This window comes from Phyllobates terribilis, unplaced genomic scaffold (genome assembly GCF_046119375.1).
Source record: "Phyllobates terribilis strain yellow unplaced genomic scaffold, ASM4611937v1 Scaffold_7__3_contigs__length_470593459, whole genome shotgun sequence".
Classification (NCBI taxonomy): Eukaryota; Metazoa; Chordata; class Amphibia; order Anura; family Dendrobatidae; genus Phyllobates; species Phyllobates terribilis.
The window spans coordinates 131,978,713-131,999,494 of record NW_027362767.1 but is presented as its reverse complement, the minus strand read 5'-3'; the positions used below and the strand labels follow the sequence as shown (position 1 = coordinate 131,999,494).

The following is a 20,782-nucleotide window of genomic DNA, read 5'->3' as shown; positions in this document are numbered from 1 at the left end:
TTTGTGTGGGTAAATATTTATTTTTTTAAATTTTTACAAATCAAAAGTTGTAAAATTCTGTGACATACCTGGGGGTTCAAGCTGCTCACCACACGTCTAGATAAATTCCTTGAGGGGTCTAGTTTCCAAACTGGTGTCACTTGTGGGGGCTTTCCACGGTTTAGGCACATCAAGGGATCCGAAAATGCAAAAAGGCGTGTCCGCTAATTATGCCTGCAAATTTTACATTCAAAAACTCAAATGGCGCTCCTTCTCTTCCCAGCCCTGCCGTGCGCCCAAACAGTGATTTTCCCCCACATATGGGGTATGGGCATGCTTGGGACAAATTGCACAAAAAAGTAAGGGATCCATTTTTCCTGTTACACCTGCAAAAAAAAAATAAAATAAAAATACAGCCTAAAGTAAAATTTGTGAAAAAAAAAAAAAAGTTAAATGTTCATTTTTTTCCCCCCACATTGCAAAAATTCCTGAGAAGCACCTGAAGGGTTAATAAACCTCTTGAATGTGGTTTTGAGCACCCTGAGGGGTCCAGTTTTTAGAATGGTGTCACTTTGGGGTATTTTCTGTCATATAGACCCCTCAAAGTCACTTCAAATGTGATGTGGTCCCGTAAAAAAAATGGTTTTGTAAATTTTGTTGGAAAAATGAGAAATCGCTGGTCAACTTTTAACCCTTAGAACTTCCTAACCCCAAAAAAAGTTATGTTGCAAAAATTGTGCTGATGTAAAGTAGACATGTGGGAAATGTTATTTATTAATTATTTTGGGTGACACATCTCTCTGATTTAAGGGAATAAAAATTGCAAGAAATTTTGGCCAAATTTCTGTTTTCCCAAATAAACGCAAGTGATATTGAAGAAATTTTACCACAATCATGAAGTACAATATGTCACGAAAAACAGTCTCAGATCCGTTGAAGCGTTCCAGCGTTATCACCTCATAAAGTGACAGTGGTCAGAATTGTAAAATTTGGCCTGGTCATGAAGGAGCTCATTAAAGCTCATTCACATGGCCAAAGCCATTAGTGCTTATGCGTTAATGGATGCCGCCCCTTAGGCTCTTTGCACACATTTTGTGGTTTTTTTATTGCAAAAAAATCAGCTGCACATACATAAGCGTTGTGGCATGAAAACCGCTGGGTAAAATCTGTGAATAATTTAAGCATTTTTGAATGCGTTTATGATCCATCTTTACATGCTTCCCCCCCCCCCCCCCCCCATTCATTTGAATGAGTGAAAAACGCTGCAAGAATTAGGGAAAAATTACAAAAAATAAAAATTAAAAATAAAAACACACCTTGATGGTTCAAATTTCCCAGGAACAAAAAGCAGCAGCGTCTGCATGAGGTTTCAGAGATCTTATTCACTTTGCTGGGGCAGTAAAACTTATGTGAACACAGGCCTTATTGTGGCAACGTTTTTCATATTCTGTACGACTTGCTCTGTTGGATGCAACGCCGGGATTTCGTAGGACATCGCACACAAGAAAGCATTGATGGTTGATTGTGTCGGATCTATGGGATTGCAGTTAGACCAATTCCCCAATGGTGTTTGCAAAGTGAACCTCAAAAGTAAATAGGTGTTCCTTTAGCGCAGGCTTTCACGCTCTAACACTGGCTTATAACAAAGAAAAGGAAAAAAAGACACAAGAAGTGCAAACAGTGTTTAATAGAAATATCCATAGTAAATAATCCAACATAAATATCTAGTCTACATAACGTATTAACAGAGGGGCATTGTTAGGCGATACGTCCAGGAATGGTCTTAGAAATAAAAGCATTGACGTAATCACAAGGGGTTAAGCCGCGTTTCCAACCGGATAAAATAACTGCAAACTTCACTTTCTAAATGGCTGTCGAATAACTGGGCCATCTGGTCCTTCAGCTCCTTTAGTATGTCGGCGGAGGACCCGTGGCTTGAGTTCAGGATCTTTGAGAAGAAAGTGGTCCATAGATTTTCATTCCACCACCTGCAACCGAGCAGAGAGCGTTATACCAACGAGGAAGCAGATTGATGTAGGCGGCAAAGCTCAGAATAAGCCCCACGTGTATTATACTCATTTTATAATATACAGGAGAAGAAAATGAAATGATAAAGCTGAGGCGGCCAGAAGCCACCACTAAGGGGAGCCCATGCGCACAAGCATTGACGTATGCATTCCATTGAAATCCTGCAGTCAGTTTGACAGCAGCATCATCTAAATGGTTGACAGCATCATCTAAATGGTTGACAGCATCATCTAAATGGTTAACAGCAGTGATAGGGAGCTCAGCTCCAGTCAATGCTATTAGACACAGATTCTGCTATATAATAAGTATGAAAAAAGCTCAGCTCCTGGGCCGGCTTATACCACTGAACAGGTAAGGTCTAAGAAAGGATTACTGTATAGCTCCCAGGTAAATCACATTCCTGCAACATTTTCAAGTAGTTTGGAATTAACTTTTTTTTCTTTAAAAAATAAATAGAAATAAGAAATTTAACAGGAAAAAATACTATTAAAGATAGATAGATATAGATATCTATCTATCTAGCCAAGAAAAAGAATGGAGGCAGCACTCAAACTGATGATGAAAAAATTGTCTTTTCATAGCCCATGTGGCTGTAGCAACGTTTCGGTCCCAAGATATGGACCTTTTTCAAGCCTCATTTACCTGGGGGGCCTTGCACCTTTTTCATAAAAATCTTTTTCTTGTGCTGCTTTTGATCCATTTTTCTATCTGTGTGTGCGCATGTGTGTGAGCGCGTGCACATGTGCATGTGTGTGCATGTCATAGAATATATATATTTTTTTTTTTTCCATTGGAATTTGCATTAGTTGACACACTTAATTTCCCGCTAGTGAATGGCAGCTGCAAGGAATAAAAATGCTAAAATATTTGCCCAAGATCCCCCAGTGTTCCTAAATTTATGGTGGCTTCAGAGTTCTGAACATTCAGGCTCAATGCTGCAGGTCCCCAATAGGACTAAATTGGAAGTCATGCATTGCAATTAACGTTTTCTTAAATTGAATATTAAAAATCACAATATATTTGAATAAAAGAATTATTTTATACTATAGGATTCACCTTGGAACCTCTCTTGTAGTTTTCCATGAAGAATCAATCTGCTGAAGCTGAAGGGGGTCCTTGAAGATCATCAAGTGAACAATATTTGCGATACCAAGAAGATCCACCTGAGGGCAGCAAAATAACAGGTATGTATGGCGTCTATGGTGCACACAAGTCAGCACTGACACTGAAGACCACCCCGTACTGCAGAAAATGTCATCATTAACATATGTAGACTACTACCCAACCTTTATCTAACGGATATATGATAATAATGCAATTAAAAGGGAACATGCATGATCGTCTGCTCCCTTCTCTTCACTGCAGTTTTGGGGCCAGGGGAGAATGGGGGACACAAGTCTGGAGCTCAGCGTGGATCCCAGTGGTGGGACTGGCTCTGAATCCTCCTTTTTACCTGGTAGGGGGGGGTTTGGGGACTCAGAATCCGCTGTCCATGTTCGGTCTGTGCTATAGGAAAGGCTCTGGTGGTCACTGTGGGGCAGAGCCGCATGTCCATGCTGTGAGAGAAGTCAACCGGCTTGAAGCAACTGTTCATCTTTGTGCAGCAGGGCAGGGTTAAAATTCTGGAGGGACAAAGAAAGCATTCAATAAAAGACATGAAAACTGGGCATATATACAGTGTGTGGATATAACAGTAGTGTGTGGTGAAGGAACACTGACCCCATATCCAGCAGTAATGTCTCCGGCCTCAGGTCTCCATGGACCACCTCCGCTGTGTGCAGCTGCTCTACCAGACTCAGAAGGTTGTAAGCCAGCAGGACAGCAACCGGCTCCACCAAAGCCTCCGAGTCCTGGACTATGTCCTAGAGAGAGATTAGAAGACAGTAGATGAACCAGCGCCACCATCATCCAGGAGCCATGTCTGGTACTGCAAAGGCCTGGATCTCTAATCCTGGGCAACACCTTACAAGAGTTAAAGGGTTAACCACTATCTGGACAAGCCCCTTCTTAAATGCACCAGTACCCCATGAAAAACAAAAATACCATATGCTCACCTCCCGGACCGGTGTCGTTCTAGGGATGGCGGCGCCATGTCTGCTGTCACTCATATGACATTGTTTCGTCACGCGAGTGCTGCAGCCCATCGGTGGCTGCTGACTGCCAGCAGCGCTCAGGACATAACGTCAAGAGAGCTGGCAGACGCAGAGCTACTCCGATAGGTGAGAATATGGCGTTATTGTACATGGGGAATGTAAATGCAGGAGAAGTCATAGGACGGTTGACTGGAGAAATCGTGATACCCAAGGGAGGCACATTGTGTGAGTACAGCAAAATAAATCAAAAAATGTAAAAAAATAAAAAAAAAGTTAAAAAGGAAAAATGTAGGAGAGCAGATCTACAGTGGGGAAAATAAGTATTTGATTCTCTGCCGAACGTTTCTTTAAGAAGCCTTCCTACTCAACACTCATTACCTGTACTAATTGCACCTGTTTGAACTCATTACCTGTATAAAAAGACACCTGTCCACACAATCACACTCCAACCTCTCCACCATGGTCAAGACCAAAGAGCTGTCTAAGGACACCAGGGACAAAATTGTAGCCCTCCACAAGGTTGGGATGGCCTACAGGACAATAGGCAAGCAGCTTGGTGAGAAGGCAACCACTGTTAGCACAATTATTAGAAAATGGAAGAAACACAAGATAACTGTATCTTCCTCGGTCTGGGGCTCCATGCAAGATCTCGCCTCGTGGAGTAAGGAGGATTCTGAAAAAGGTCAGGAATAAGCCCAGAACTACCCGGGAGGACCTGGTCAATGACCTGAAGAGACCTGGGACCACAGTCTCAAACATTACCGTTAGTAACACACTATGCAGTCATGGAATAAACTCCTGCAGGGCACGGAAGGTCCCCCTGCTCACACCAGCACATATCCAGGCCCGTTTGGATCATCCAGATGGTCATTGGCGAACTTCAGAGGTGGCATGGGAGAAGGTCATGCGGTCAGAGGAGACCAAAATAGAACATTTTAGTGTCAACTCCACTCAGTGTTTGTAGGAGGAAGAAGGATGAGTACAACCCCAAGAAAACCTTCCCAACCGTGAAGCATGTTGGGGGAAGCATCATACTTTGGGGGTGCTATTCTGCAACGGGGACAGGACGACTGCACTGTATTGAAGGAGGATGGATGGGGTCATGTAGCGCGAGATTTTGGCTAACAACCTCCTTCCCTCAGTAAGAGCATTGGGTCGTGGCTAGGTCTTCCAGCATTACAATGACCCGAAACACAGAGCCAGGGCAACTAAGGAGTGGCTCCGTAAGAAGCATTTCAAGGTCCTGGAGTGGCCTAGCCAGTCTCCAGATCTGAACCCTATAGAAAATCTTTGGAGGGAGCTGAAACTCAATGTTGCCCAGTGACAGCCCCGAAACCTGAAAGATCTGGAGAAGATCTGTATGGAGGAGTGGACCAAAATCCCTGCTGCAGTGTGTGCAAACCTGGTCAAGAACTACAGGACACGTCTGACCTCTAACTGCAAACACAGGTTTCTGCACCAAATATTAAGTTCTGTTTTTCTATTGTATCAAATACTTATTTCATTCAATAAAAGGCTAATAATTAATTATGTATAAATCATACAATGTGATTTTCTGGTTATTTTTACATTCTGTCTCTCACAGGTGAAGTGACCGATGATAAAAATTACAGACCTCTCCATTCTTTGTATGTGGGAAAACTTGCAAAATCGGCAGCATCAAATACTTATTTTCCCCCCTGTAGGTGGTATCGGCTTCCTGCGGACTGTAGGATAATACGGAGCCGCCTGGTGTGCGAGGAGAGGCCATCCCCCACAAAGTGTCAGCCTCCTAGTGGCGGGGCGTATGCCCACGGTCCTGTGCGCCGCCAAGGTTATCAATGAGAAATAACCATCTTTAGGCAAGAACGAATATTGGCTTTGCGCGCCAGGGCGACACACGGACACAAACTCACTTGGAGACTGAAGAGGCCGACGTCCTTGTAAAGTGTAACACATCCATCAGGAAAGAGGTAGCAGTTACTTTGCTCAACAAAATTGATCTCGAAGGCATCTCCAAGTCGCTCTTTTAGCTGCTGTACAATGTAGAAATCCCATGGAAGCGGTCTTGAATCCACCTGCCAGAAGACCACAAAGATGATATGAGGAAATGGTTGTAAATTAGTCTTTAAAGGATAATTCCCATCATCATAGATGGATATTTTTGGATACAGCTTATAAATACAAGCACTTTTGCAATTTACTGCTTATTAAAATTTGCAGCCGTTGTTGAGATATTAACATTTTTCGTTTAAGACTCATTGCCTAGGAGACCGACCACCGCTGCCGTCTACCTTATAAGCACTGTGCTGAAGCTGGCCGGGATTAGGAGGTTGTGGTGTGCTCCAGCGATCATTGGCGAGCTTCAAAGCAGCACGTACAAGCTCAACAGAAGAGAGCTTGTAAGCCGGAGCATGTTCTGCTGACTAGCAGTGGTGGTCGGTCTCCAGGGCAACGAGCTGTATCCGACAAATACCAATTTTGAAGAAGGGAATAACTCTGTAAATATCCGCTCTGGAGCATATTTCACTGCTGTGGAAACAAGGGTAACCGTAATATTTAAGGGGATATCACAAATGATGCCATAAATATAAATCCAGCTACAAACCTTTAAGGCCGCTCCGCTCAGACACACCAGATCGCAGTCAGCTTGGGTCCCCAGGTAAAGTCTGCTGCTCTCACCAAGGATAATCTCACTTTTAAGGTCATAGGAGTCACTGCCTGCAAGATCCAATGGCAGACAAGCGTACTGAATGCTATCAATGGCATTTGGCTGGGAAATAATATTACTATCAGAATGGTATGTAATCTGAGAGCAGCATGATGTAGGGGCTGAGACCCCAATTCCAGCAATGTGTCACTTACTGGGCTTCTTGCTGCAGTTTTGATAGAATCCCTGTTTTCTCTGCTATTGATGTAGCAGAGCTCAGAATGCTGAGCTGTGTATAGCTCCGCCCACACCCCTTATTGGCAGCTGTGTACACTGCCTGCAAGCTGCAAATCAGTGTTTTGGGGGGGCGGGGTTACACATATTAGCTGGACCGCCTGGTACTCTACACCTAGTCCTGCAGTGATCATCTCCTGCTGATAAAACAATGGAACTAGAGCAAGTTACTGAGCAAGTGATCTATTGCTGGAATCAGGTTCTCTGCCCCTACATTATGCGGCTCTCAAATTAAATAGCTGAAGGACTCCCTTTAAAGTGGGTGTCCACTAGGATATGCCAGGCATACCCAACATTGACCAACCTGCAGACAGGTTTAGTAAGGCCACTTTTGTGGGATGTGCTGCATTACTACAGATCATATAGGGCTCCGCAGCGCTATATTATATATATATATATATATATATATATATATATATATATATATATATATATATATATATATATATATATATATATATATATATATATATATATATATATATATATATATATATATATATATATATATACAGCAGTTCTCGTAAGAAAGTAGAATATACTCCATATTGATGGGTGACTTTTCAGCTTACCAAGCAGCACCTCTTGCTGATCCTTCATAGCAGGGACCGGCCCGGCTTCTCGGAGGATTGCTTCTGATGCCAGGACCTCCGGCATGGCCTCCAGCGTGCTTCTTTGCAGCTCTGCAATTCCTACGAATACAGAGGCCTCTTCTGAAATATACGAATACAAAACCATATAGACGAGTCTGAGAAAACCTTAGGTCACAGCTTGTGAAGAAGGCACAGTTAAAAAAAAAAAAAAAAGTTCTTTTCTATGAAATTTTTGAATTAATATTTTTTTTCTCCACTCTTACATTACTTTTAACATCATCATAGGGAATTTGAACCCAAGACAGTTTCATCACTTCTCTATACACCGCGTGCAGAATTATTAGGCAAATGCGTATTTTGATGACATGATACTTTTTCTACATGTTGTCCTACTCCAAGCTGCATAGGCTTGAGAGCCAACTACCAATTAAGTAAATCTGGTGATGTGCATCTCTGTAATGAGGAGGGTTGTTGACTAATGACATCAACACCCTATATAAGGTGTGCTTAATTATTAGGCAACTTCCTTTCCTTTGGCAAAATGGGTCAGAAGAGAGATTTGACGGGCTCTGAAAAGTCCAAAATTGTGAGCTGTCTTGCAGAGGGATGCAGCAGTCTTGAAACTTCCAAACTTTTGAAGCGTGATCACCAAACAATCAAGCGTTTCATGGCAAATAGCCAACAGGGTCGCAAGAAGCGTGTTGTCTAAAAAAGGCGCAAAATAACTGCCCATGAATTGAGGAAAATCAAGCGTGAAGCTGCCAAGATGCCATTCGCCACCAGATTTGCCATATTTCAGAGCTGCAACGTTACTGGAGTATCAAAAAGCACAAGGTGTGCGATACTCAGGGACATGGCCAAGGTAAGGAAGGCTGAAAAACGACCACCTATGAACAAGAAACATAAGATAAAACGTCAAGAATGGGCCAAGAAATATCTTAAGACTGATTTTTCAAAGGTTTTATGGACTGATGAAATGAGAGTGACTCTTGATGGGCCAGATGGATGGGCCAGAGGCTGGATCAGTAAAGGGCAGAGAGCTCCACCCCGACTCAGACGCCAGCAAGGTGGAGGTGGGGTACTGGTATGGGCTGGTATCATCAAAGATCAACTTGTGGGACATTTTCGGGTTGAGGATGGAGTGAAGCTCAACTCCCAGACCTACTGCCAGTTTCTGGAAGACAACTTCTTCAAGCAGTGGTACAGGAAGAAGTCAGTATCGTTCAAGAAAAACATGATTTTCATGCAGGACAATGCTCCATCACATGCATCCAACTACTCCACAGCGTGGCTGGCCAGTAAAGGTCTAAAAGAAGAAAAAATAATGACATGGCCCCGTTGTTCACCTGATCTGAACCCCATAGAGAACCTGTGCTCCATCATAAAATGTGAGATCTACAGGGAGGGAAAACAGTACACCTCTCGGAACAGTGTCTGGGAGGCTGTGGTGGCTGCTGCACGCAATGTTGATCGAAAACAGATCAAGCAACTGACAATCTATGGATGGAAGGCTGCTGAGAGTCATCATAAAGAAAGGTGGCTTTATTCATCACTAATTATTTTGGTTTTTGTTTTTGCATGTCAGAAATGTTTTTCTAAATTTTGTGCACTGATATTGGTTTACCTGGTGAAAATAAACAAGTGAGATGGGATTATATTTGGTTTTTATTAAGTTGCCTAATAATTCTGCCCAGTAATAGTTACCTGCACAAACCGATATCCTCCTAAGATAGCCAAATCTAAAAAAAAAAAACCCACTCCAACTTCCAAAAATATTAACCTTGGGTATTTATGAGTCTTTTGGGTTGATTGAGAACATAGTTGTTGATCAATAATAAAAATAATCCTCTAAAATACAACTTGCCTAATAATTCTGCACACAGTGTATATTGCAATGCTGCACTATTACAGGATATCATAGAGGAGAAGCCCAGCCATAGAGACTGCATACAATGGCAACAAGGTGGGTCTTCAGTAGTACCCCAGGCTGCCATGGCACCCTGCGGTTGAATGAAAAAAGGGCACGATGGGTGTCGCAACAGTGTGTGATATGGTGGCTTCACTTAAATGCCATAGACAGAGTGCCAGGGCATGAAGCTATTACACAGCGCAGATCGGAGCTAGCTCTGATCACTGCTGTTAGGTGACAGCTGTATAACACAGCCAGCACTGCTCTGTGTAGAGTGGGCTTGGATTCTGAGACTCACACCCAATATTTGATGTTCATGTCTAACACAAGCCAAGACGAGGTTAGTGTCCTAGTGATGGCGCCACAGAGAAACTAAGCAGTTACTACTAAAGTCCTTACAGATTACAGCTGATTGCTGGCGACCCTGCAAGGAGACACTTTGTGATCACTTTATTGGGACCTTTCCAACTAGTAGGGGTTGTCCAAAGCAGAGAACCCCTTTAAAGGGAATCTGCAGATTTTTGCTATATAATCTGAGAGCAGCATAATACAGGGCAAGAGAGCCTGATTCCAGTGATGTGTCATTTACTGGGCTGCTTGGTGCAGTTTTGATAGAATCCCTGTTTTCTCTGCTGTAGATGGAGCAGAACTCAGAATGCTGAGCTGTGTAAACCCCGCCCCCACTGGTGATTGGCAGCTTTGTGTAGACTGTAGGCAAGCTGCCAATCAGTGGTGGGGGCGGGGCTTACACAGATTAGACTGACTGTTCTGCACTTAACACCTAGTTCTGCAGTGATAATCTCCTGCTGATAAAACACTGATTGTATTGAAACTACAACACAGCCTAGTAAGTGACATCCCTGGAATCGGGCTTTCTTGTCTTGCTCTATATTTTGCTACTTTTAGATTAAATGGCAAAAACCTGCTTTAATTAATAGAACGACTCTTGGAAGCATCTGTTAGCACTCTGTTATAGTCCATTACAAAACGTATGAAACAGAAGCGATACGGTCAGTGTGAACAGAGGCTTGCGTAGGCATTCTTATGCGGATACACATTGCTGTACTAATAGCTAAGGGTTATAGGTCAATCCTGGCTCATTGAGGCTTACCCAAAGCTTGCTCATATACTCCAGATATCTGGGACTCAAGATCAGGCTTCTCCTGGATCATCAGCGTCTTGGAAGCCAACAAGCTAGACGAACCAGCAGAGACTGAGGACACGGAGGACACAGAGGACACGGAGGAACGGGTGTCTTCTTGACTAGCTTCTAAAATGGGGCTGGTAAAAGGGAAATAATACACTGTCAAGCCTTTAAAGAGCCATCCCCCAGCACAGTGTATAAACCCTGTGATTTACTCACCCTCCCCGGGTACAACACTGCTGCCAATGTCTCATTATCTGCAGCACTGATGTCACATCGATGGCACTGCAGCCAATCAGTGAGTTCAGCAGCTGGTGCCATCTACTCAGATATAGCAACTGAGCTCAGTGATGGGCTGCAACACTATCGACTTGATATTCGCGCTGGAGACAATAACAGTCACCGAAAACATCAAAGTCTTAGCACTGGACCGGGGGAGGGCGAGTAAAGCACAATATTTGAAGGAGTGGTAGAATGGTGTACCTCAGCTTCTTGGGGCACACTACTTGTATGTAGGACTCCTCAGACACGGGCATCTTTTCTCTGAGTGGCATTCTCTCCTGGCCGGCGGTTTCGCTTTCTTTCGGCTCATCCTTGGCCTTCTGGAACGGAGTAGACGCCAACTGTGCCGCTTTCATAAACTCGCACGTGTCCTCCGGGTCCGCAAATAACGTTTTGTTTCCTCCAGAACCGGTCACGATGGCCTCTTCACTTAGCGGTTCAATGTCGTCAATGGAGTCCTTCAAGAAGAATCAATAATATACTGAAAAATTTATCAGATTTTATCAATTATATCAACAAAGATCTTGTTTCTTAAAAGAGAGTGTGCCCTGACATCTAATGACATTTCTTAAAGTCACAAAACATTTATAGATTTTATAGTTGTGCATTCCCCAACCTACAGTCCTTCCTTCAATCGAGAACTCCCATCACAGGAATACTGGCAGAATGGGGGTCCAAATACTCACTGCCCCCCTACAATATATTCCTGAGGGTTATAGTATCTAAAGTCGGGCCCTTTTGGGGGCATTTCTTATGTTTCGGTACATCAACACCTCTACAAACCTACAGGGGTGCCTGCAAGACACCCCAATAACATTGAGACCCCAAATCCACAAGGTGCCCTTACACTTCTGAGTCATGTGTGAACCAAGGAGCACAGTAGGGCCATGTATGAGACATTTCTAAAAACGGCAGAATTGGGGTAGCAATGTATTAATGTTACATTTAATTATCTACAAAAAATCTCCACGTTATTTCCTGAAAAGCACCTGAAGGGTTAAACTTCTAAACACTTTTCGGGGTGCAGTCTTTAATCTAGGGATATTTATAGGGCGTTTCTAATACAAGTCTTTTACAGTCACTTCGTAACTGAAGCAGTCCCTTTTTTAGCTGATTTTTTTGCGCTTTCGTTTTTTTTTTGCTTTGGTTTTTTTTTTTTTATTCCCTTTTTCCAAGAACTTTGAATTAGTTTTTTTTTGCAGGACGGGTTGTAGCTCTGAATGACACCATTCAATATACTGAAAAATAAAGAAAGAAAAATTCCACAGTGTGGTGAAATGGTTGAAAAGGCACAATTCAGCCTGTGTCTTTTTGGTTTGGTTTCTATGGTGGTCATTGTGTGGTAAAAACGACCGGGCGACAGGATACCCATGATAGGAGCTTTAGAGGCTGATAGGCCTTTCCGGGCACCCTCGGGAATGATGGAGAGAATCAGAGCACCTGAATGAAGCTATCCTGGAGAGGTAGATGCGAACTGCTCTAACGCGGTCCAGAACTGATCCAAAGGACGAGCGAGAGGAGGACACAAAAGGAGTACAATTTTATTATTAAGATGAAAGGCCGAAACAACCTACGGAAGAAAGGAGGGGGCTGGACACAGGACTAAGTTGTCCTTCTGGAGAACGAGGAACTTAGAATGACAGGAAAGTGCTGCCAGTTCAGAAACCCATCTGATGGATGTGATTAAGGCCAGAATGGAAACCTTCCAAGGAGAGAAGAAAATGAGAGATCTGCTGAAGAATTTCAAAAGGGAGAGCCCTGAAAAAAGTCCAGGACGAGGTTGAGGTCCATTGGGTCGACAGTGGGGTAGGGGTGGGGTTGGAGGGCCATGGGTGCGGTATGATTAGATTCACATCAACTTAAAAAGGCCTTCCAGGTACGGTGATAGATACGGGAAAAAGATGGCTTATGATTATGGTCTGGATGACTTGATCCGAAAAACTTGAGGCTCTCAAAACCGTGGCCTCAACAGCAATGCCGTTAAATTGAAAGACTGAGAATTTTGGTTGAAGAGTGGAACCTGGGAAAGTAGGTCTGGGGGCTTCCACAGAGTGTTTGCAAGCAGGTTGACCACCTCCATGTACCAGGATCTTCTGGGCCAGTCTGGAGCTGCAAGTATGACTGCTACACCTTCCACTTTGATCTTTTTGATCAGTCAGGGGAAAGAGAGGGTGGCAAGAGATAAGGTAGAGCAAACTGGAACAAGGGAATCCCGCAGCCAGACCGTCACGGCTTAGAAAGTTAGCAACCCAGTTTTCCCTCCGGGCATATGAACCACTGATATGGCTGGGACTCTATGCGGACCTAGGTGAGCATTCAAGGGACTTTTGCCAGGGCTGAACAGCTCAGATTTCCTCTTTGGTGGTTGATGTATGCTACTGCTGTGGCATTGTCCGGCTGGATGCGGACAGGGAAGCATGTTAGGAGGTCTTGCCAGTGGAGGGTCGCCAGAAGAATGGCTCTGATCTTGAGGATATTAAATGGGAAGGGAGGATTCCTGTTTGCTCCTATGATCTTGAACTGTGAGATTCCAAAAGACTGACCCCCCAGACGAGGAGACTCGCATCAGTTGTCACGACCTGCCAATGTATCTGTAGAAAGGATTGTTTGCGGTGGATGAGGGGGGACAACAGCTACCAGGCCAGAGACTTCTTGACTCGAATCAGAAGGTGGATCAGTTGGGCCAGGGAGGGGACAGTCCTGTCCCACTGAGACCAAGCAAGCTGCAGGGGTCTGGACTGAAACTGGGCAGAGGGGAGACTGATGCAGACACCATCTGGCCCAGGACGCTTATGCAAAAGCGTAGGGAGCGTGGCAGGAAAGGTCTTATAACATGAATGATGTGATTGAGAGGGGATATTTGTCCTCTGGAAGAAACACTCTTGAAAGCCTCATGTCGAAGAGCATACCCAGGAAGATAAAGCGCTGGGCCAGGACAACTTTGGTTTGATGATGATCCACCAGTCGGGAAAGGGTATCGGGAGTGATCTGTAGGCTCTCCAGGGTTGATGAGAATATTGGCACCTTGACGAGGAGATACCTCCAGGTAGGGGATGACTTGGATCCTGCCGGCTCGCAGAATAGTCATTACGCCAGCCATGATCTATGTGAAGATTCTGGGGGCAGTGGCCAACCCGAAGGGAAGTGCCACAAACAAAGTAATCCTGTTGTACTGCAAAGTGAAGAATCCTTTGGTAACCCAGAAAATAGGGAATGTGGAGATAAGCGTCCTGAATATCCACTGAACAAAGTAATTCCTCGGGTTCCATGGAGGCGAAGGGACCCCATCCTGAAAGGACGCAGAAGTACTCATTTGTTCAGCTTGAGATCCATGTGTCGAACATCGCCATCTTTCTTGCGAATCGCCAAAAGATTTGAATAAAAACCCGTACAGCGCACGTGGAGGAACAGGAATGATGATGCCTAACCAAAGAAGCAATGATATGGCTTTGAAAAACCCAGAGACAAGGGAAGGGTCTCTTGGAGGGCGGGACTCAAAAAAACAGTCGTGGGGCAGAGAAGTAAGCTTTATCTTGTATCTGGAGGAGACTACTTCTCTGACCCAGGAGTCTTCGACTGGGGAGAGCCACATGTCCTGAAAGAGAAGGAGACGTTGGCCCACCCTGTGAGAGCGCCCAGGTGTAAGCGACCCATCATGAAGAAAATCTGTTGGATCCATTCCTGAATGAGCTGTTCTGTGTGCCACGCAAGCACCATGAGGGAGCTAGTTTGAAGGAAGGTCTCCTCTTTCCCTGTGGGTTGGATGGCTTGTCCTGGTAGTTCAAGGGAAAGTGGTGAAGGGGGCGAAAATGGAAAGTCCTCCATTTAACAACAGGGAGTCTGGGTCTGGGAAGCAGGGCACTTTTCCCGCCAATAACCTCCAATATAATCTGGTCCAGTTCGGTTCAGAATAGTCGAGGAGATATTTTCTGGCATAGGCAATCTGGTCTGCCAAATCACTCACTCACTGCTGGCGCCGCCCATGCATTTGAATCCTGCTCCCGGCAAGCACTGCTATTGTGGGGCGCAGGCGCACTTGTATATGTCCGGCCGCCTGCGCAGTGAGGCTGTGTGATTACCAGCTTTCTCTGCGCATGCCCCGGGAACATAGCGCGTCAGTGCATGTGCAGTGAAGTTGGTAATCACACAGCCTCACTGCGCAGGCGGCCGGACATATACAAGTGCGCCTGCGCCCCACAATAGCAGTGCTTGCCGGGAGCAGGATTCAAATGCATGGGCGGCGCCAGCAGTGAGTGAATGCTGCGCCAGCCCATGACTTAAAAGGGGTATTCCCATCTCCAAAATCCTATCCCACTGATAAAGTCACAGTTAGTTAGCTAGTTGCTAGTGGTCATAACCATGGATACCTAAGGTCCTGCGATGCCTGCACATGAGGAAAGAAATAGCGAATCAGAAAAACTATACTACATTTCTAATTGGAGGTATTTGCTATTATTATTATTATTATTACTACTGCACCTACTACATATTGGGATAGGATCTTGGAGATGGGAATACCCCTTTAATATGACAAGCACACCCTTATGACTGAAAAGGCAGGTAGGATCTAAGTACACTGCTCAAAAAAATAAAGGGAACACTTAAACACCACAATGTAACTCCAAGTCAATAACACTTCTGTGAAATCTACCTGTCCAGTTATGAAGCAATACTGATTGTGAATCAATTTCTCCTGCTGATGTGCAAATGGAACAGACAACTGGTAGAAATGATCGGCAATTAGCAAGATATCCCTATAAAGGAGTGGTTCTGCAGGTGGTGACCACAGACCATTTCTCTGTTCTCATCCTTTTTGGCTGTTTTGGTCACTTTTTCATTTTGCCATTGCTCTCACCCCTAGAGGTACAGTAGCATGAGGCGGTGTCTACAGTACAACCCACAGAAGTTGCTCAGGTAGTGCAGCTCATCCAGGATGGCGCATCAGTTCAAACTGTGGCAAGAAGGGTAGCTGTGTCTGTCAGCGTAGTGTCCAGCGCATGGAGCAGATACCAGGAGACGTGGAGGGAGCCATAGGAGGGCAACAACCCAGCAGCAGGACCGCTACCTCCGCCTTTGTGCAAGGAGGAACAGGAGGAGCACTGCCAGAGCCCTGCAAAATGACCTCCAGCAGGCCACAAATGTGCATGTGTCTGCACAAACAGTTAGAAACCGACTCCATGAGGGTGGTATGAGGGCCCGACGTCCACAGATGAGGGTAGTTCTCACAGCCCAACACCGTGCAGGACGCTTGGCATTTGCCACAGAACACCAGAATTGGCAAAGTCGCCACTGGCACCCTGTGCTCTTCACAGATGAAAGCAGGTTCACTCTGAGCACATGTGACAGACGTGACGAGTCTGGAGACGCCGTGGAGAGCGATCTGCTGCCTGCAACATCCTTCAGCATGACCGGAATGGCAGTGGGTCAGTAATGGTGTGGGGTGGCATTTCTTTAGAGGGCCGCACAGCACTCCATGTGCTCGCCAGAGGTAGCCTGACTGCTATCGAGATGAGCAGTGTATATTAAACATTATAAAATTATTATAGCTGCACCAATTTTCATGAAAACAACTTGTTCCCTTTAAGTGGTTAAACAGCAGGGATCAGAGATGGCTTGCTTCGATCACAGCTGTTAGAGGCAGGTGTGGTCTGTACAACACAGCCGGTAGCTGCCCTGTATGGAGCATACCCAATGTGATGTGACACATGTAGAGAAAGGGTTACGTGTCCCCTGATGATGTTTCCTAGAGACGTATAGCTAGTCCATGGATACGTTTAGATTTTTTTTTTATGCCTTTTTTCCAGGGAAGGCTCCAGATGTGGCGCTCTGCACAACAGGACCAAAACCTACCTCCTTCTACAGGTTAGAAAACACTTACCGTACGCCGGGCATCTTCTGGTTTCCCCAGGACTCGTCTAACGGGTGCCAGCGCGCGTCGCTTGGGAGGAGGCATGCTATTCTGAGAGCTAAAAGACAAGGACAGACCGATATGGAAATGTAAGAAATTATACACCGGATTCCTCCCTTCACCAAAATACCAAGTCAGATCATGAATATCAGACACCGATCAGCTGGTACTAGCACCAACCGGAGGGGAACAGCACAGCGCCCACTTATTTCACATCAGCCCCATGTCATGTGAATAAGAGCAGACTGTGACACAGCTGCGGTGCGGAGTTCAGCTCTATACTCAGGTACAGCCGATCAGTGGGGGTGTCCCAGGTGTCAGACCCCCCCAATCTGATATTGATGACAAATCTCAGAGATAGGCAGTCAATACCATAGCAGTGGAAAACTCCTTTAATGGAAAGTGTAAACCTGTCGCTCATTAACCACCAAAATTGTCACAGTGCAATTGCACAAGAAAAATCCATATACAAGACACCAGGCCTCAGGACTTACGTGTCCGGCTCTGCTTCACGGGTCTCATCAAATATAGCGAATGGCACATCAGAGGGCTGAGCCGGAGGAGAATCTGAGGGAGGATTGAGAAGACATTATATATTATATGCATCATCAAAACTAAACTGCAGTGCCACCAATATTAAAACCTGCATCAAGGATTAGCACATTTAAAAGGCGTCACCCCCCCCAAAATTAGATTTTACCTATTTTCATAGTCCTATAGGTGACTTAGCTCCTACAAAACTCACCTGCAGTATAGACTACTTTAGTTGTTAAGAAAAATCATTTTATTAAAGAAGCTCTCCTCCTATGAAAGTTTTTATCCTCTTATTATATTGCAATCATCATATTATATAGCACTGTGGACTTACAATTACTCATTTTGCCTTTCTACTGTAAGTACACAGTGCTATATACTAGGATGACGGCAATATATTAAGTGAATAAAAATTGATGGGAGGAATGCTTCTTTAAGTATGATAATTAGGGGTGTTTGGTGCACTCTTAGTGTGGCAAAGGGCTCAGTACTGTTCCGCCCCCTGAATCAAATCCTCCACACTAGTCCTTAGATTAATTGACAGCGCTGACCGAATTGAATCGCCAATCCTGCACATCTGCACTGACACTGCTGGGGCAGAGAGTACACTGTGTGGGTGTGCTCTCATCCCCTTCTACTGTGTGGCACCCGCTCACTGCACAGACTGGAGAGAGGGAAGAAAGCGCCCGCAGACACTGTGCTCTTGGCTTCCTACAATGTCAATGTGGATGAGTAGACACAAGGGATTTAGTTGACCGTGCTCACTCTGGGAAAATGAGCGCCGTCAATCAAGCAAAGGGGTGGGGTGGAGGATGGCAATTGATGGAGAAAAACAGAGCACTGAGCCCTTGGCCACGTCTAGGGTGCACCAAAGACCCCTCATTTACATAAGAAATAGCAGTTATTCTGAATTAAAGTAGTGAACTTTATACTGCAGGGATGAGTTTTATAGGGGCCAAGTCCCCTAGAGGAGTCTATAAGTAGCTGAAATCAAGTTTTGGGGGTAACAGACTCCCCTTTTAATTAAATAAATTGGCAGGCACAGAATACCAAATACAATTATTGTATGATATCTAATTCATTTAAAAGCACATTCAGCAGGCCAAACACATGGCCGCTTCCTTGCAAAAACATCAATGTCTATACCAGGCAGAACCCATGAGTTGGTGTTTTTTTGGAAGAGAGCGGCCATGTTTTTTAAATCCTGGACAAATCCTTCTTTAAGAAAGGTGTAGACAAGTTTTTTTTTTGGGGGGTGGGGGGTGGAGGGGTGACCATACACAAAGCAGTAATACCCAATTCATGTCTTGACCGTAAGGCAGGTAAAAAATCCCGTATGTCATCTGTAGATCGTGTAGCCAAAGATTACATTGAAAAAGCCAATGTCATTTATGTAAAAATCACAGCAATAGAACCGTAATACTCACTTTAAATGTGATTCTCCGATCAATTAGCTTACTGGTAGTAACACGTCTAATTGATGACAATAAATGGGGGATGTCTGGGACTATTTACTACAGAAGAAACATATGAAATATTTTGTCTACCAGGGCGCCCAATCTGGGAAGATGCTTCATAGATCAGTGATCGCTCCAGTATGTCAGTTTAGATATCATCCCGTAATAAACAGTGTAAATACATTTTCATTTTTTTTAATGCACAATTGACAGTGAGGAGCCAATGCTGAAGAAAGCAGCTGCAGCCATGTCTGGAGCCCGCTCCAGCGCTGCCGATGTGACTGTCTCTGCTGGATCGGCAGCTATGACGTCACCAGCGCCCGTCGCCTGTCCGCCCGGCTTGCTGCAGGGTCCAGAGACTGGTGATCAGGGCACGAATCACTCCTGGGACTCCAGGTGGGAGTATAGCTTCTTTTATCACAACGGCACTTTAAGAAGCTTCTCACTCACCAGAGGCTAGTCTGTTCTCAGCCACCATCCGGATCTCAGCGCTAAAAAATATATATATATAAAAAAAATTATGAACAGTGATAACCAAGGGCATAGTATGGCAGTAAAACACAAACATACTGTATGATGGCTGTAATATTAAAATGACGTGTACTACATATCGACAGGCGTCCGATCAGTGCTCAGCAATATTTAGTACTTCTGTACAAATAAATGGAGAGTGATGCCGGTGTGGCCATATATATATCTAACTGTGCAGGGATAGATGCAGTCTTAGTCGATATGCCATAGCAGTCCCAGGTGGACAATCCCTTTAATAGATCGCAGGGTAATGGTACTTGCTAGGTAAAGCCTTCCATAATGACATAAAACAAGCATAATGCACCTGCCTTGGTAATGGAGCAGCAGTAATCGTATGCTGCGCAGATGCCGCTTCATTCTCGGTGCTTCCAGGAGCGCTGAGCACATCATCATCACAATATATTTTGAAGGACTGTCCAGACGGCACATCCTGCAAGGGAAAAAGGATCATCCACAATCAGAGAAAGTCTCCTAAATGCAACTAGTGTGATAGGCAGCAGGCTGTAAAACCTATGCAACAAAGTTCACTCTATTGCCACTAATCATGAATGTGAAAACCAACTTTATACTCAGAATATCACATTATTGGGGGTCCGACTCATCACTAAAGGGGTCAGGGGGCTCCATCGAACAGCACATCCTCATTCTGTTGCAGGCACAGCGCCATACCCTTTGTTGTGGCTATGCCTGGTAGTGCAGTTCTATAAAGCTCAGTCCAAATCCAGTAAATGGGGCTGTGCTGTAACACAAGGCACAATGGCTACTAAATGTATGGAGCTGGGCTAAACAATGAAGCACTTGTCAGAGTGCAAGGTCTTATTGAGTCAGCCGACTGGTGAGGGACTGACCCCCATCATCTGATTCTGATGCTCTATTCTATGGATGTGCTAAAGAGCCCCTCTGAATGGGCTGGTGGCCTAACATGCTCACTGCCACTCCATTCATTCTCAATGAGAGTTCAGGAGACAGCGGAGAGATGCGCTCGGTTATCACCAGAGGGCCCATTGAGAATGATTTGTGCGGAGGAGCGCATACTTAGCCTCTGCACCAGTCGGGGCTCTCAGGTAGTTACCGGGCCCAGCAGTCAGATAGTTATTCCCTATCCTATATTAGAGGATAACTTACAACCTTTGTACAAACCCTTTACATTTCTGAAAACCCCTTTAAATAAATACAAACCTCAATATGTGCCACAGCCCGCAGAATATTTTTCATTGAGATTTTCCATCTTTTGTATTTCTCCTTTTTATTCCCCCCCCCTACAGCCTATATACTAATGCACATCAGGCACTAACAGCTTTAGTCCTCTGCCGAGCTTCACTTGACTGTAGTGCAGCGAAACATTGCCCCCTCACAAGTGCGGCGAAACACTGCCCCCTCACAAGTGCAACAAATGTGAAA

The 20,782-nt window shown here is 44.7% G+C and overlaps 1 protein-coding gene and 1 long non-coding RNA gene across 5 annotated transcripts in view; one reads left to right on the top strand and one right to left on the bottom strand.

The window, feature by feature from the left end:
* Positions 1–20,782, top strand: part of LOC141153914 (uncharacterized) — a 52,843-nt gene that overhangs the window by 6,520 nt on the left and 25,541 nt on the right. Inside the window, exons 2-3 of one of the 3 annotated variants that reach the window (XR_012247368.1) lie at positions 3,057–3,191; positions 16,756–16,948. This is a non-coding gene — a long non-coding RNA (uncharacterized lncRNA). Of the gene's footprint in view, positions 1–3,056; positions 3,192–16,755; positions 17,536–20,782 lie in introns of those variants that run through there. The other 2 variants (XR_012247369.1, XR_012247367.1) reach the window with 2 other exon arrangements.
* The window catches only part of BUB1B (BUB1 mitotic checkpoint serine/threonine kinase B), a 33,045-nt gene continuing 13,911 nt past the window's right edge, over positions 1,649–20,782 (bottom strand). The window contains exons 11-23 of one of the 2 annotated variants that reach the window (XM_073639185.1): positions 19,690–19,811; positions 19,301–19,341; positions 17,354–17,426; positions 16,830–16,917; positions 11,153–11,409; positions 10,637–10,806; positions 7,596–7,736; positions 6,688–6,800; positions 5,996–6,157; positions 3,727–3,869; positions 3,461–3,629; positions 3,064–3,170; positions 1,649–1,967 (exon numbers count right to left, since the gene is read on the bottom strand). In XM_073639185.1, the coding sequence (XP_073495286.1) occupies positions 1,787–1,967; positions 3,064–3,170; positions 3,461–3,629; positions 3,727–3,869; positions 5,996–6,157; positions 6,688–6,800; positions 7,596–7,736; positions 10,637–10,806; positions 11,153–11,409; positions 16,830–16,917; positions 17,354–17,426; positions 19,301–19,341; positions 19,690–19,811 (1,767 nt within the window). In that variant the 3' untranslated portion in view covers positions 1,649–1,786. The remainder of the gene's footprint in view (positions 1,968–3,063; positions 3,171–3,460; positions 3,630–3,726; positions 3,870–5,995; positions 6,158–6,687; positions 6,801–7,595; positions 7,737–10,636; positions 10,807–11,152; positions 11,410–16,829; positions 16,918–17,353; positions 17,427–19,300; positions 19,342–19,689; positions 19,812–20,782) is intronic. The other variant, XM_073639186.1, reaches the window with a different exon arrangement.